Source organism: Serinus canaria, chromosome 6 (assembly GCF_022539315.1).
Source record: "Serinus canaria isolate serCan28SL12 chromosome 6, serCan2020, whole genome shotgun sequence".
NCBI classification, from domain to species: domain Eukaryota; kingdom Metazoa; phylum Chordata; class Aves; order Passeriformes; family Fringillidae; genus Serinus; species Serinus canaria.
The window spans coordinates 17564718-17578515 of record NC_066320.1 but is presented as its reverse complement, the minus strand read 5'-3'; the positions used below and the strand labels follow the sequence as shown (position 1 = coordinate 17578515).

Sequence of the window (13798 nt, the reverse complement as noted above, 5' to 3'; positions counted from 1 at the left end):
AGCTCAATACTTCTGGTCCTTTCTTGCTAGATCAATCAATCCCTTCCTCATCAGGCTTGCTACAGAGGACAGGATTACAGCTACCACGGCAGCTTTACAGAGAAGCACCTGAGTGCTACAGTAAACTACTAGAGCTGGGTGAGCTCTCCAGTGCACTAACCCTGCTCTATTCAGATAGAGACAAAGTGTGTAAAATCTCCAAATCTGCTCCTGCTGCTGAATCTGACACAGTGACCAGGTACACTGCTACCTGTGAAAACAACAGGCCACCCATCTTGAGACCAGATTATTTTCCAAGTAAGTGGCTTATGCACTAGGCAGCAAATAGGTTCATTTCAGAAGAGGCAAAATTGTTCCATTGCTCCCCAGGTAACAATCATCAAGCTAAGGCAGATGATGTTTTCCTTAGCAGACTAAAGAGCAGCTTATCCTAGTCCTTCACATACACTCTCCACACTGAGGGTTGTTTGCAGGCTCTTTTCAATCACAAAATTGTTATTGCTGTGTGGATTTTGTTGTTGCTTTGCCAAAATCCATTTAGCTTTCCAACAGCCTGAGTTCCAGCAGTGAAGTGTTGCATGGAAGCTCCGTGCCTCAGCCCGCTAGGAGGCTAATGCAGTGTGCCAACTGCTCCTAAGGATCATGGATGGATTCCTGGCATTGCCAGTTGGCTGGGGAATAGCAGGCCTAATGAGAAACTCCTCCATATTTCAGTGCATCATAAATGTACCCACACACAGGGGTGGGTTTCAAAGGGTAAACCTAAAGTGTGGTGTGCACATGGGATGAGACTTCCACACTGTATTTATCAGCTGAGGACAGGCAGTACAGAAGCCAGTCTACTTCTGTAGCAACCATAGGTCTGTATGTGTGTGTGCACACACTCAGCCCTCCAACAGATGACACTCCTGAACAGAAATTTCCTGGGAGAACAGATAACTTTCCTCCTAATAGCAAAAAAGCACAATGAGAGTCAAGGTTTGTTGTCTAATCCTGTCTCTGAGAATGGCTTCTGTGACTTTGGGACAGTTCATTCAACCCCTTGAAGACTCAGTTCCCATCCTGTTACAGAAGCATTTGCCTTGGAAGTGAAAGGTAAAGGTCAGACTTTGGCATTATGAGGAATAGCAGGGGAGACTCTTACCTTCACTTGCTCTTACTCACTGTTTTCCTATTTCTATTTAAAATGTGGAAATCCTACAGGTGTATGTAACTTAGGGCTTTATTACACACTATTATCTAAATGCATTTGTCCAACAGCCTCCTGTGCTGGCATTTTCTGATTACATGTGAGTCATGGCTTTTATTTAGGAAAATTTGCCCTTCTAGTCCTTTAGCTGATGAAAAAATTCTGTAAACATCAGTATATGCTATGGGGCCAGAGCAGAGAAAAAAAGAAACATCTCTCTCCTGACCCTTAAAAATAACAGTTTTCCTAAAATGACTTAAATTTAAAGGTTTAAAGACTGCTTCTGGGTTTTTTAGTGCATGTAGTTCAAGCTGCTCTGCAGCAGAAAGTATAAATAGAACACAGATAGACACAAGCAAATTTTAATTTGGCTAGCAAAGATGAAAGCAACAAGAAATTAATGGTCACAGACTTCAGCAGTTAGCAACCTACACCCTGACCTAGAAGAAACATTTAAGTCAATCTTGCAGAGATTTCTAGCACCTCACTCGATTTTGTTCTTTACTTTTCATTTTAAATTGACATTTCAGTCTTTCAAATTCAAACAATTTCTTCCTGAAGTTATTCTAAATAAAATGTTGAATGAAAAAAGTAGAAGAAACAGACATATTTTAATCAAGAAATATGAAAATATTATTTGTCTGTGTATTTAGCAAAGAAAAGAATAACCTGTTTCAGTGGTTAGCACATGATTTTGGGTTTTCTGCAACCAAATAAAACTCCTATTTCACATTAACATCATTCAACTCATTTGGCATCAGCTCTGTTTATGAAAACAAAACTCTGCAACCAGCAGCTTTTAAAAGATGAGACTTTAGTGCTAACAGCTTTAAACATTAAATTCTGCTTGCTGAAATCCAATATCCAAACTCAAGCCTGACCAGACAAAATCTCTAGCTTGAAAGGCAAATGGATATTTTAAAACAATATGCAGGAGAAATAGCAGGGAACATTTTCATACAATGTGTAATTCAATGAAGGGAATTCACTCCCACAGAAGACCACTGAGTTTAAAAACACAGGAAAGCTCCCTCTGAAGAACTACCCACAAAAAATTTGTAAGTGATGTCTCTTGTGTTTCAGGTTTAAGATGAAACTGATACCAATCAAGAAAGAAACAATTGTGCTAGGATAGGTTTCCTACTGTGCACTGGGCTGTCCCCCACCACATCCTGTAGCAGCCTCTAATGAATTTTTATGGGATAGACAGAGGAGCCTGTGAATCTGAGTCAGCCTGAGGACTTGTATTCATCATACAACACTTATATTCCAATTCTCAGCTAAACACTTGCCTTCAATGAATGGAGAATTGATCCCCACGTTTCAGAAAATTCAGTGATTTCTATCACATAATATGAAATAACTCTATATTTTTTATGTTTTCATGCATTTCTTATTTAACATTGACCTGTTGAATGATTTCTTTATGATCTTGTGAACAATCTGAAAATGATAAATGAGCAGTGTCAGATATGTGTGTAGGAGGACATGAAAATTTCTGTGTTCGAAGTTAAAGAAACTTTTTTCAGCTTGCTACAGCTGTAATTTAGCTTTGAGCCAGTTATTAAACAAGACAATAATATTATAATGGAAATTGTTTAATATACATCATTAATAGTAAAGTGCCTGCTTTCATTGAAGTAAAAAAAATGCGTGCCATGAGCAGTTTTGAAATGAATATTTGATTCCAAAGTTCCCTTGTGCATTTAATGACATGCTAATTTACATTTTAATTACTTCCTAAGAAATCAAAGCGTTTGTTGACAGAAGAACATAATGTCAACTTCACGGTGCACTGTTGGTGGATAGTTAATGAACTTAATTAGATAATTAGTGATGTTAATTATCCTTCTATTATGAAGATAAACATGTTACACAAATGATGCTCTTTTCACAGAAATATCATTAAATGTTTGCTTGTTTTAACTCAGTTAACTTGAAAAGCTGATCAAAGACCAACTGAGCGATTGGTAAGAAAAAGATTTAAGGAACATTTCTGGCTTTGCAATTACAAGTTAGGAAGCCTCTTAACCTCTTCATTCTGAAGAATGGGATTAAAAGGGGAATTAAAAAGACCTTATCTATTTCAAGTTATATGGGTCTTTGTCACAGAGGAATGCAATTAATCAACAAAAACTGGAGAGGACAGGCACGATCTGGCCTCCTGTAAAACTGAGAAGGTTCTGCAGTTCTTAAAAGAGTAACAGCTGTATCTACAGTTCTGAGGCAGTGTGTCTTACAGGAGTTAGATGTGTAGTGCTTGTAACCTTGCTCAGGCACTCATCCTAAAGAACCTCAGGTCAGGGCATGGTGAAGCTCTGACTGATTTACAGTTGACTGAAACGCAATTGCTGCAGTAGTCCTTTGCTGCTTCTGTAGCTTTTTATGATATCAAAACCAGTCACAGTCATTGTTAAACTAAAAATTAAATACCTGTAGTAGATTTTGACAGCAAAACTGTGTGGGAGGGGGAAAGGAGGAAAACAAGGAAGAGATCAAAAGGCTCACTTTGAAACAGGAAAGTCAGTGATTTGAAACCTTTGGCACTGTATTCAATCTTACAGACCTTCCTGCCAGCAAATTTACCCAAGTCACCTGTAAGCATCAAAAAATCCAACTTTGTGCAATGCTCCTCATGCTCCTGCATGACTACTGAGACTTCCAAGAAGATACAATCACCACAGCAGATCACTGCCATTCTACTACCAGAAATGTAATTACACTCTCTTTTCTACATGATCACACCTCCCAGACAAAGCCACAAGCAAAGCATGAGATAGCACAGTGTATTCAGAAATATGCAGAAAACACAGCTGCATTTGATGGCTAATTCTCACTCTTGCTACCAAAGAGCAGGAAATTGGCTTTGCTGATGATGGAGAGCATGAGCAAAAGTCCAGCAGAAATGTGCCCTCTGTGCTTTCACTGGAGTGAATAGTTTGAATTGTGCTGCTTCTTCCAGATTGAGGACTGGGTCTCAAAAGCACTCTTCCTATCTTGTAAATAATCACAGGGAGAAACTAAAGAGGAGTGTTTTGCTGCTTGTTTTTTGTTTGTTTTACTTTGCAGCAAATACCACTACTGCTTCAATGTCTTTGTTTATTTTTCAGTCGATAAAGGAATCAAGGTAATGACCCAGTAAAAAAACAATTTCTTCTTTCTACTGGGCACATCTCTGAAATCCTGGGTGAATTTCTGCACTTCTTTCAGTAAACTTTGCTCAGTTAGGAGCAAATACTCTTATTTTACTGTGGGGTTTAAATTCTTTGTTCCTCACTATGTCATGCATACTGTTATTTTTCCAGTAATCTCCATGTTTCAACCAAACATAGAGATTTCCTGTTGCATTAGGACATGAGTCCATAAGTGGAAGAAATGAAGACAGAGGCCAGTAGTGAACACAGAAGTCACTTGACACAGAAAATGGCCCAAAATTACATTACACCACTTTTTAAAGTGATTACCAAAGTCGTTAAAATACAAATATCATTTACTTTTAATGTAACCTTTCTAATGTAAGTAAGTGTACGAAGGAAGAGGGCTGTTGAGAGGCAACTACACATTTTCTTCCTCTTAGATTTCTCTTCTCTAAAAAGTACATCGAACTCTGAAAGACAGGCTGGAGGGAGAAAGGGGGAGAGGGAGAAAGAAGAACATTTGGAACTGTAGCTTCATATCTCATTGAGAAGAACAATTTATCAGAGGTATGGAGCTGTCAGTGCTTGACATGATAAGGAATAACACCAAGTGAGTAATGTTTCTTCCAAACCCAGCTCCTTTAATTACAAGCAGTTTCCTTGCAGAAGAGAGACAGAAGATGTAGAAACACCAATTTCATGCACTTGTGCCTGAATAATGTCTCCGAGCTGCCTTTTCCAGATGGCAACCTTTTCACTGGAGGAACTAATGATGTGGGCATATTTAGGGAAAAACCAATAACAGAGTCTTTAACCTTCAACAGCAAAAAGCATGTTGTACAAAATGTTCCTTGGGATACATTTACAAATATCAATTACATTGCTCACTGAGGTGTAATCAGCTGTAATAATCAAAATTAATTTTAAAAAATAATTAAACAGACCCCAGGGCAAATAGTCAACACTCTTGCAGTATGACATCACAGCATGCATATGTACCTGGGAAGAGCTTGTTCACTCTGTAGGCAGCAGTGTGATTTTAAGGAGTGAGAAGGATTCTGCAGCACACCGAAAAGCCTTGCAGCTCAGTGAGGTACTGTCAGACATGTTAGCTGGGTGTCACAGTCTGCCTGGTCACTGCAAGTGAACCTGGCATCCCCAGACATAGCTGCAGTCTCCTATGGCTTGAGCTGGAGGGTTAAGGCTCCATAAAGTGAGGCTAAGAACAGGCTCATTGTCTCCTCAGGAGGAAAAAAAAAGACCTTAATATGTTGAGCATCACAGTAACTAACACAAGCTTGGTTTAAAGCTCTGAATGTTCTGTCAATGCACTTCTGCCCTACCCTATAGCTACCTACTCTACCCCTAGTACACTCAAAAAGTAACATCTGTCTGGTGCTTCTTATGTCTATTTTTGACAATGCTAAGCAAAAACATGGAAATGGCCCTCTCTTTTAGCAAAGGAGGAGCTCACACACAGAAAAGATAGTTCACATCTTCATTGCTGACAGGAGGAATTATGCATACCCTCCAAACCCAACCCCGGAGTTTTCCTGTCTCTAGGCGTGAAATTAAAATTTGGACCTTTAATACTTCATATTGAGTAGAAAATGTAAGGACAGCACTATGATAACATCTAAGCCTCCCTACTAATTCAGAGACTGGAGGACAGGGTTGACATAGGGATGCAAGCCAACAGCAGCAGCAAAGCTGGCATCTCCTCACCTTGCTCCTCCCCAAGCAGAGACCTGTAAGCACAAACACATCTGGGCTGCTTAGGTTTTTCAAGTGCCATAATTGGCCCTATGCAGAAAATATGCATTATTAGATTATATGAACAGCCTGCCAAGAGAAGTCTTTCAGGTCACTGTTTCTTTGTGATTATTTCTAGCAGCCTAGAAAAGGAACCTCAGCTGCAATATCTGTCTAGTTTGCAGTGGAACATGCAACAGACACACTCAGGAGCCTCCCAAGTCCAGATCCAGAGCTATATACAAGGCAGACCCAGAAAAGACCAAGAGTAAAATTTACCTCTGACTTGCATGAGGTTTCCTTTGTGTTTCGGCCAGGTATGAACCTAATAGCTGAAGAGAGGCTTTCACTCCAGGAATGGTGCTTGCTCTGGGACAGGCTTGGCCCTGCTTTATTCTGGAGAAGCTTCTTTTCAGATGCTGCAAAGAAAATCAGAGAAAAAAGCTTTTAAGATGAGGTTGAGCCTGTCAGAAAATAGAGGGGTTCTATCCCCATTGCACAAGAGAAGACAGCATGGCAGTGTGTCACTCCAGATGAATAATGTTGCATTTTTATGAGAAGTGAATTAACACATACTTCTCAAGGTTTTATTTAAAAGCCTCACAGAGGTCTGCCACTGATCAGTTTCATTACAAAGACATGAACTTTGAATCACTGCAGCACTACACACACTGCAATGACCTTCTTTCAACCCTATATCCTCCCTTTTAAATCTTCCTATGGGTTCCAATAATCCAAGGTGATTTCTCTTTCTTGCAGTACAACATGAGCCCTGTGGCCCCACCAGGTGATTACAGAAGGGCTGGGTTATGGCACAATAAGTAATCACAGTCCCAAATGAGAGAAACTGAGAATCTGCTTTCTCCACAGGTGAGGAAAGGCATAACCAAGGAACAGCAGCTTTCCACCAGGCACCCCATTTACCACAATGGTTTTTGCTTACTACAGTGAGTGTTCCATAAAAGAACAGAGACCTAGCAAGTGCTGCCAAGCTTTTGTCATAATTTCTTCCCATAAAGGAGTGATCTCTGTTATCTTCATGTCCCTTTCTTTGTCATTTCCTTTTACAGAAAGATCCATCTTGTAAATGTCCTCCAGAGCCTGCCGCCTCTGAGAAATGAGCTGCTTCCAGATGATTTCCACTGTTCTCAGAATCTCCTGGCGGACTAGGAAACAAAAGTAACACAAAAACATAAATGAAAGACTTTTTTTGAAGTCAATCAACAGGTAAAGCAAAACCATCTCGTTTGGAAAAGCACTGGTTCAGAGTGACTGCCAGAGTCAGTGGAGTTGTTCCTTTTTGTCCACTGCCTCCATAGGTTCTAAGCTAGACTAGTTAATCTAATACAGAAAACAGCAGGACATTTCTTTTATGATATTTAAACTCCTTGAAAGAAACAAGTAGGAGTGACACATGATTTTAACTGGTTTCTGCTTTGGAAAACCATTTAATCGGAATTTTGATGACCTTATTGTTGTGCATAGAGCACAATGTTGTGCTAAAGCACATAAAGGACATTCCTTTATGTTGCCAAACATCACTGGAGATGGAGGGCCAAAGGTAACCAAGCTGTGAAACAATTTGACACAGCAGGAGGATAGGATACAAGGAAGTGCTGAGTTGCTTTACTCTATTTCCCTGCAAACCAGACTGATTTGGTTGCATCTTAACCAAGCATATATACATTTAAAAATAAAAATTAAAAAAAACCAAAACACTGCTCTGCTGCAGGGTTCAGCTGACCACACTGAATCCAACACAAATTTTTTTCTGTGTTTCTCTGAATTGTTCCAACACTTCTTTCTGCATATAACAGACAAACCTTGTATGTGCTTCGAAAAAAGAAATAGAGCAACAAACTGTGTATGTATCTCATGACCATAACATGGAGGAGAGATCTCCAAACTGATACCCACTACTCCTGAGGATGCTGGGTGCAACTTTTGAATAAAGAGGCTTGATGCAAACACAAGTGATTTTTAGCACAACTCTCCTTTCTCTGTGCTGTGCCTGCAGAGTCTGTACACAAAAGAGGAAATAAGTGGCACTTGCACAAGCCACTCTGAAAACTACTTAAGACAGGTGTTCTTTTTCTCTCTAAGCCACAGGCAACATGTACCGTAAATTACCATCATCTGGAGTAGGCAGGCTGCCCTTTTCCTCTTCACTAGGTGCAAGGAAAATTTGGTGATAAGAAGCCAGCTTTGGTTTTGCATCCACCCCAAAACCTTCTGAACAGCTGTGACAAAGGGGAGAAAAAGGGAAAAAAAAAGGAGGGCAGGTAAGGAAACCAGATTGAAAACAAATTTAGAACAGTGAAAGAATTACAGCTGTTTCTGCACATCCAGTCCTACTTGATTCATTTAGCAGATGAGTATTTTCAGGTTTGGAGCTTTTACCAGTCATGGAATACCACAAAATTTTCTGCAAATGGGAACTTTACAACTACCAGTCTGGTTTCAAGGGCAAGGAGCAGTCATCATGACCTGTAATCACTCTCTTGTATGTGGCTTATCCCTGCACTTTACTGCACTTATATCACCATTCACCCTACTTAAACAGAGCACAGGGCTGTCCTGATGTAGCCACTCTGCCTGCATCAGCCTTCTTGCACCTCCCCTGGGCTTCTGGTACTGTGTCTCTTTACTCTGAAATCCTTTGCTAGAGGTATCTGCCACTATGTGGAAAGCACTATGTGTCTTGCTGTACCCTATACTTGAACTGCTTAGTGAGTTTTTTGTGTCACTGATGATTCACTCAGTTTCTAAAGTGCTCAACACAAAAAGCTACAAACTCAGCTCCATGGATACTATTAGCATGTAGGTGTGATTATTGAGAACATCACCATGGCCCTACTATCTGGGAGAATCAAATCCTTGGCTATGAAAAGCTGCCATTTTTATGTCTGATTTTCTTTAAAATACCACATTTCTGATTCCCTGGATTGATTATCTTTTGGATAACATAAACCCTTCTATACTTTAGGTCTTTTTAAAATAGTTTGTGCTCTTACTCCATAAAAGCAATCCTCATCCCCATCTCAATGGGTTTGGCCTGGAAATTATTATCTAACTGGAATAAGAATATCCAGAAAAATTGTAGGAAGTGCAGCTCATTTCTGATGTGATAGTATATTAATGGATTCCATTCAAATCATCAAAGCAGTACAGAAGGTTATCACTGAAGCAAGAAACATTAAAGTGAAAAATGCACTTGCCAATATTTGCTTTTTTTCACAAAACTAAGCTTCCAAGGTAACTCCCCAGCTTGCATTTGCAAGAGTACATCTGTAAGAGCAGCAAACAGTGGGTATGGAGGTTCTAGCCCTACCCAATGGCAGAAGGCAAAACTCCCAATGCCAGAACAACTAAAATATTGCAGCTCAGATCCAAGAAACAAAAACACAAAAATCACAAGATCCATTCACACTTCTGTGTATGCTTTAAATGTACCCACACACAAATGTCTGCTGGATCAGAACAAACCTCTCACTAAATTACCTCATGCAGATGTCTCAGAGAATGGCCATCTACATGATTTGGGAGTGATCCTAGCCCACATCCCAGGAAGATTTCCAGATGCTCATTTTCCTGATGGGCTTGTGAGCCAGCTCCACTGAAATCAGTTTAAGCTTGTTAACTGCAGTTGCCCCTCTGAAGTGAGTAGCTGCTGGAAATGCTGGATCCAGCTCAATCTCAGCTTCTAGTGATTCCCCAGACTGGATATTGCCTGTTATGTGACATCCCCCCCTCTGCACCCACTCCCATAGGTACAGCACAAATACAAAGAAACATAAGATGAACACTTGTACCTGCCCGAGTTCAGCTGGCAAAGGCAGTACATCAGGCAGATGACAAAATTACTGTTTGAGTTGTAAGTGGCAAAAATCATGTCCCACTGCTCTTGCAGAACAATGAGAGTATTCAGGACATTAAACTGTTCAGGCAGTGATTGTTGAGGTCTGGATAAGCAGTATAGGATGGCTCTGTTTAAGCAGCTGTACAGGGCACTGAGGAAAACTTCCTTTTGAGAAACAGAGCTTTCTAAGACCTGTGAAAACACAAAACAGCAGTTTGCTTGGCTTGCTCAAAGAACTTTCTCCCCAAGGATCCACTCCTCCCACTTCATTTAAACTGCTGGAAATTTATTTCAGCAAAATTCCCCTGAACTACCTGTAGCATAAAAATTCTTTTTTTCCTGTATTTCTGCTCAAGTCTCCATAACTGTGGAAGAGATTAATTTATCCCAATTCAGCAATCTCTACATAACCAACAGTCAGTGTCACAAAAGAGTTAACTATCCTTTCTTTATGCTGCACCATCTCTCTCTAATTATATTTTACAGCTGTTATGTTCTCATGCAAAAAAACAGGAATAAAAACAATCACCACAATCGCCAAATGGATTACAGCCATCTTCTTCAGAATTGCAGTATCATGATCTCACTGTAAAAAAGCAGCATGTCACAGCATGTTGATAAAAGTTGGGGAGAAAAAAAGTGACTCACACACATAATCTGTTTGACAATAAAGATCAGGATTTGCTTGGGGTCAGCCACAAACATTCTGCTGTTCAGTTTCTCAACCAGCTTCTGAATAAAATAAGCAATATTCATCATGGATAGGGGTGCAGCTGATTCTGAAGTGCCATGAGGATCAGTGTTTGCTGTAGAGGATACAAAAAGGTTGATTATTGCAGAACAAGAGGAAATGAAAAAAAACCCATGAAATGTGAGAAGAGCTGAGAAGGAGCAGTCTCATGCCATAATATCTCAGAGATGGGACATGTCTAAGTAGACTCTAGGTATGGCAGACAAACCTTACTCAGACTGGAAATGACAGCTCCATCTTAAGGATGGAACCAATCTCATTAAATGCTGTAATTAAGAACTGGTTTAACTAACAACTCAGAAAGGAGAGCAGTAACAACGAAGTTAATGGGACAGTTTCCAGAAGTATTCAAGGATGAACCTAAGTTTCTTTCTACATACTCCCTTTCTAATATTCAGAATCTATTCTCAAAAAGAGAAAAGGAAGATGGTCTCAAAAAAAATTTATAAAATTACAATAACTTATGTAAACTGGCTTGCAGTAAGACAGGATGGACAGTGGAGCCTGCTGAGCTGGACTGTCATTCTAGCTATTGTTTCCAAACCTTTCTAACAATGGCACCTACATGCTAAATATCAATTAGCATAATATTCAAACAAGAGCTAAACAATCTGATTCTCACCACTCACCTCTTGGTCTTGTTTTCCCCTCGCCTTGGCTGGTAACTTGAAAGACATCCATAGCAGACAGCAGAACTTTTGTCTGGAAAAGTCTCCTCTGCTCACTGGTGGCATCTTCTGGAGAAGCCTAGACAGTGATGGCACACATATTAGTACAGCAGGAAAACAGGAAACCTGGCTCAGCTTCACTTTCAGCAAGAGTGCATATGTGGACAGCTACTGGACAACAGATGAGATGGCAGAACTTCATTCCCAGCTGGAAAACAAGGAACTCTTACACAGGACTACACCACCTAGCTGACAGCCAGCACAGTCACCCTCTGCACACTGAACAGAAACAAGGTTTTGTAAAGGGCCAGAGTTTGGCTCACAGGTGGTTCCCAAGAGGTCTTGTGCTCAGGGACATGGAGCTCCACTAGCAGGCCCAAGATTCAGACAACCAGAAACCCAAACTCTATTCTAACTGTACCAAACCTCAGGATAGTCTGTGTAAACATTTAGGGAGCTGGTGCTCCACAAGAGGATTTAAGTCATTACAATTGCAGCCAAGCTTATTCTATGAACTTAGTAATTACTATTTGTATTACTAAGCTAAGTCTGCATCAGAATTCACACCTGGGACACCTTGACTACTGACAATTTGGAGCTGAATCCTAATTTTTTCATTTTCCCCTTTCTTCAGACTACTCTGATTCTCTAGAGTGCTTTGAGTAGTTGAAATCTATAATCAGACTCAGCTGCTACAGCTTGTATTAATCTGTACCTACAGCAGAGATGATGATTCTTTGTTTATTTGAGAACCAAGATTTTTTAATCTCAAAAATCAGTACACAGGATGCTCCATGTGACATTTTCTGTTCTCAACAAATTCAAGGGGTGCCCTAATGACAAGCAGGTATTATGAAGGAAAAGGATTTTTTTCCCCACACTTTTCTTCAATATTAAACATTGCCTGAAAAATGTCTTTCCTGTTTTCCAGGGTCAATATTTTCTTAGTTCACATTAATGCAGAGGAATTAGAGAAGTCCTTTCCCTTAGTCACTGTCAGCACTTTTGTTACTAGGTCACTACAAGGATACGTCCTGTCCTTCCACTCCCAGTGCAAGGCAGAACAGCAAAGCCTGCAGATGAGATGAACCTCAAGAAGCAGCTCAAGGGGATGTCCTTGTTTGCTTGCTGGGATGTTGAGAAGACTGTCCATCAGGAGGACTCGCACAAAATCCCACACTTGTTTCTTGGCAGGGTGTGGTAGGAGTGGGAGAGAGGAGGGATCAGCACAGCCTTTCCCTTCAGCAATGGCAGGTCCATCAGGAGTCAGGAGGCCCTCAGACCCACCCTGTGAAAGCAGATAGCAATACATTTTCACTCAGTCTACTGTACAGTGATTTTTTTCTCCCATGTCTGGTCTGAAAGGCTTATGCTGGCTCCTGTGCACATACCTTGGGTGGTTCTGAATGAAAAGCAATCATAGCCAAAGTTTTCAAGAAGTCAGGACAGTGCCACACGGGGTCCTGTGTATAACTGTGATAGATCAAGCACAGAAACTCGATAACATTCCCTGGATAGGCAATGGCCCAGGAGGCTTCTGCTTCTGCAACAGGCTGAACAGACAAATGTGCATCTGGTCAAGGCAGCTTTCCTCTTATTCATAAAAGCTTAACTTTGTTCCTCCATAGGTATTCTTAAGCAAGCATGACACAAACACAAATTCAGACAAGGCACCAGTAGCCAATCCCCCATTGCAGACTGAAGACACACCCAACCAGAAAGGTGACACACCATCATCAAGAATGAAAAAACTGAGTACTGTTGTGGGCAAGATCTGTCTCTGGTCTCTCTCCACCATGAGCCCATCACATCCTGTGCTACATAACCAGAGCAGTAGCTGTTGTGCCCCTTGGCAGTCCCTGCTCAGTATGGCTCTCTGAGGGCAGAGCAGGATCAGGGATTACAGACAAAGGCTGCCACCAGCATCTGTCCCACCCGGGCTCCTTATTCAGACATTCACACTGCACTGTCCTTGCAACAAAGCACTTACCTTGTCCACAGTGAATCTAACCATTTCCAGCAGTAACACAGCTGCCTCTGCACACAGCCCAGATCTGAGGACATTCTCTCTATGGTGGTGCTGCAAGATCCACTGCAACATAGACTCAAGATCTTTCTACACAGGAGGAAAGATATTTCTTTGAGAGATGGGAATTGTACATGACACATCAAGAACAATGCCTGCTCTCTCTACATCAGAACGAAACCAACATGTGTCTACCTCCAGCAGCTCCTTCCTCTCCTTTTAAATTTGTAACATTTAACACCGGCATGAACAAGGTTCTCCTGAACATAAACTTGCTTAAATAAAAGTTAATTAACTTAATTTTAAAAAGATGAATAATTTTTATAATTACAAAAGCCACGTAGTGTTAACCTGCCTAAGAATTATCTCATGGAAAAGGACATAAAATGTGAAAACAGTAATGCAATAGCAGCTTC

The 13798-nt window shown here is 40.6% G+C and overlaps 1 protein-coding gene across 2 annotated transcripts in view; it reads right to left on the bottom strand.

Annotated features, from left to right (window-relative positions):
* Positions 1–13798, bottom strand: part of WDFY4 (WDFY family member 4) — a 117723-nt gene that overhangs the window by 56983 nt on the left and 46942 nt on the right. Inside the window, exons 31-39 of one of the 2 annotated variants that reach the window (XM_018910821.3) lie at positions 13347–13472; positions 12748–12909; positions 12447–12644; positions 11318–11435; positions 10586–10743; positions 9891–10129; positions 8209–8318; positions 7053–7244; positions 6358–6497 (exon numbers count right to left, since the gene is read on the bottom strand). In XM_018910821.3, coding sequence (XP_018766366.3) covers positions 6358–6497; positions 7053–7244; positions 8209–8318; positions 9891–10129; positions 10586–10743; positions 11318–11435; positions 12447–12644; positions 12748–12909; positions 13347–13472 — 1443 coding nt within the window. Of the gene's footprint in view, positions 1–6357; positions 6498–7052; positions 7245–8208; positions 8319–9890; positions 10130–10585; positions 10744–11317; positions 11436–12446; positions 12645–12747; positions 12910–13346; positions 13473–13798 lie in introns of those variants that run through there. The other variant, XM_050976368.1, reaches the window with a different exon arrangement.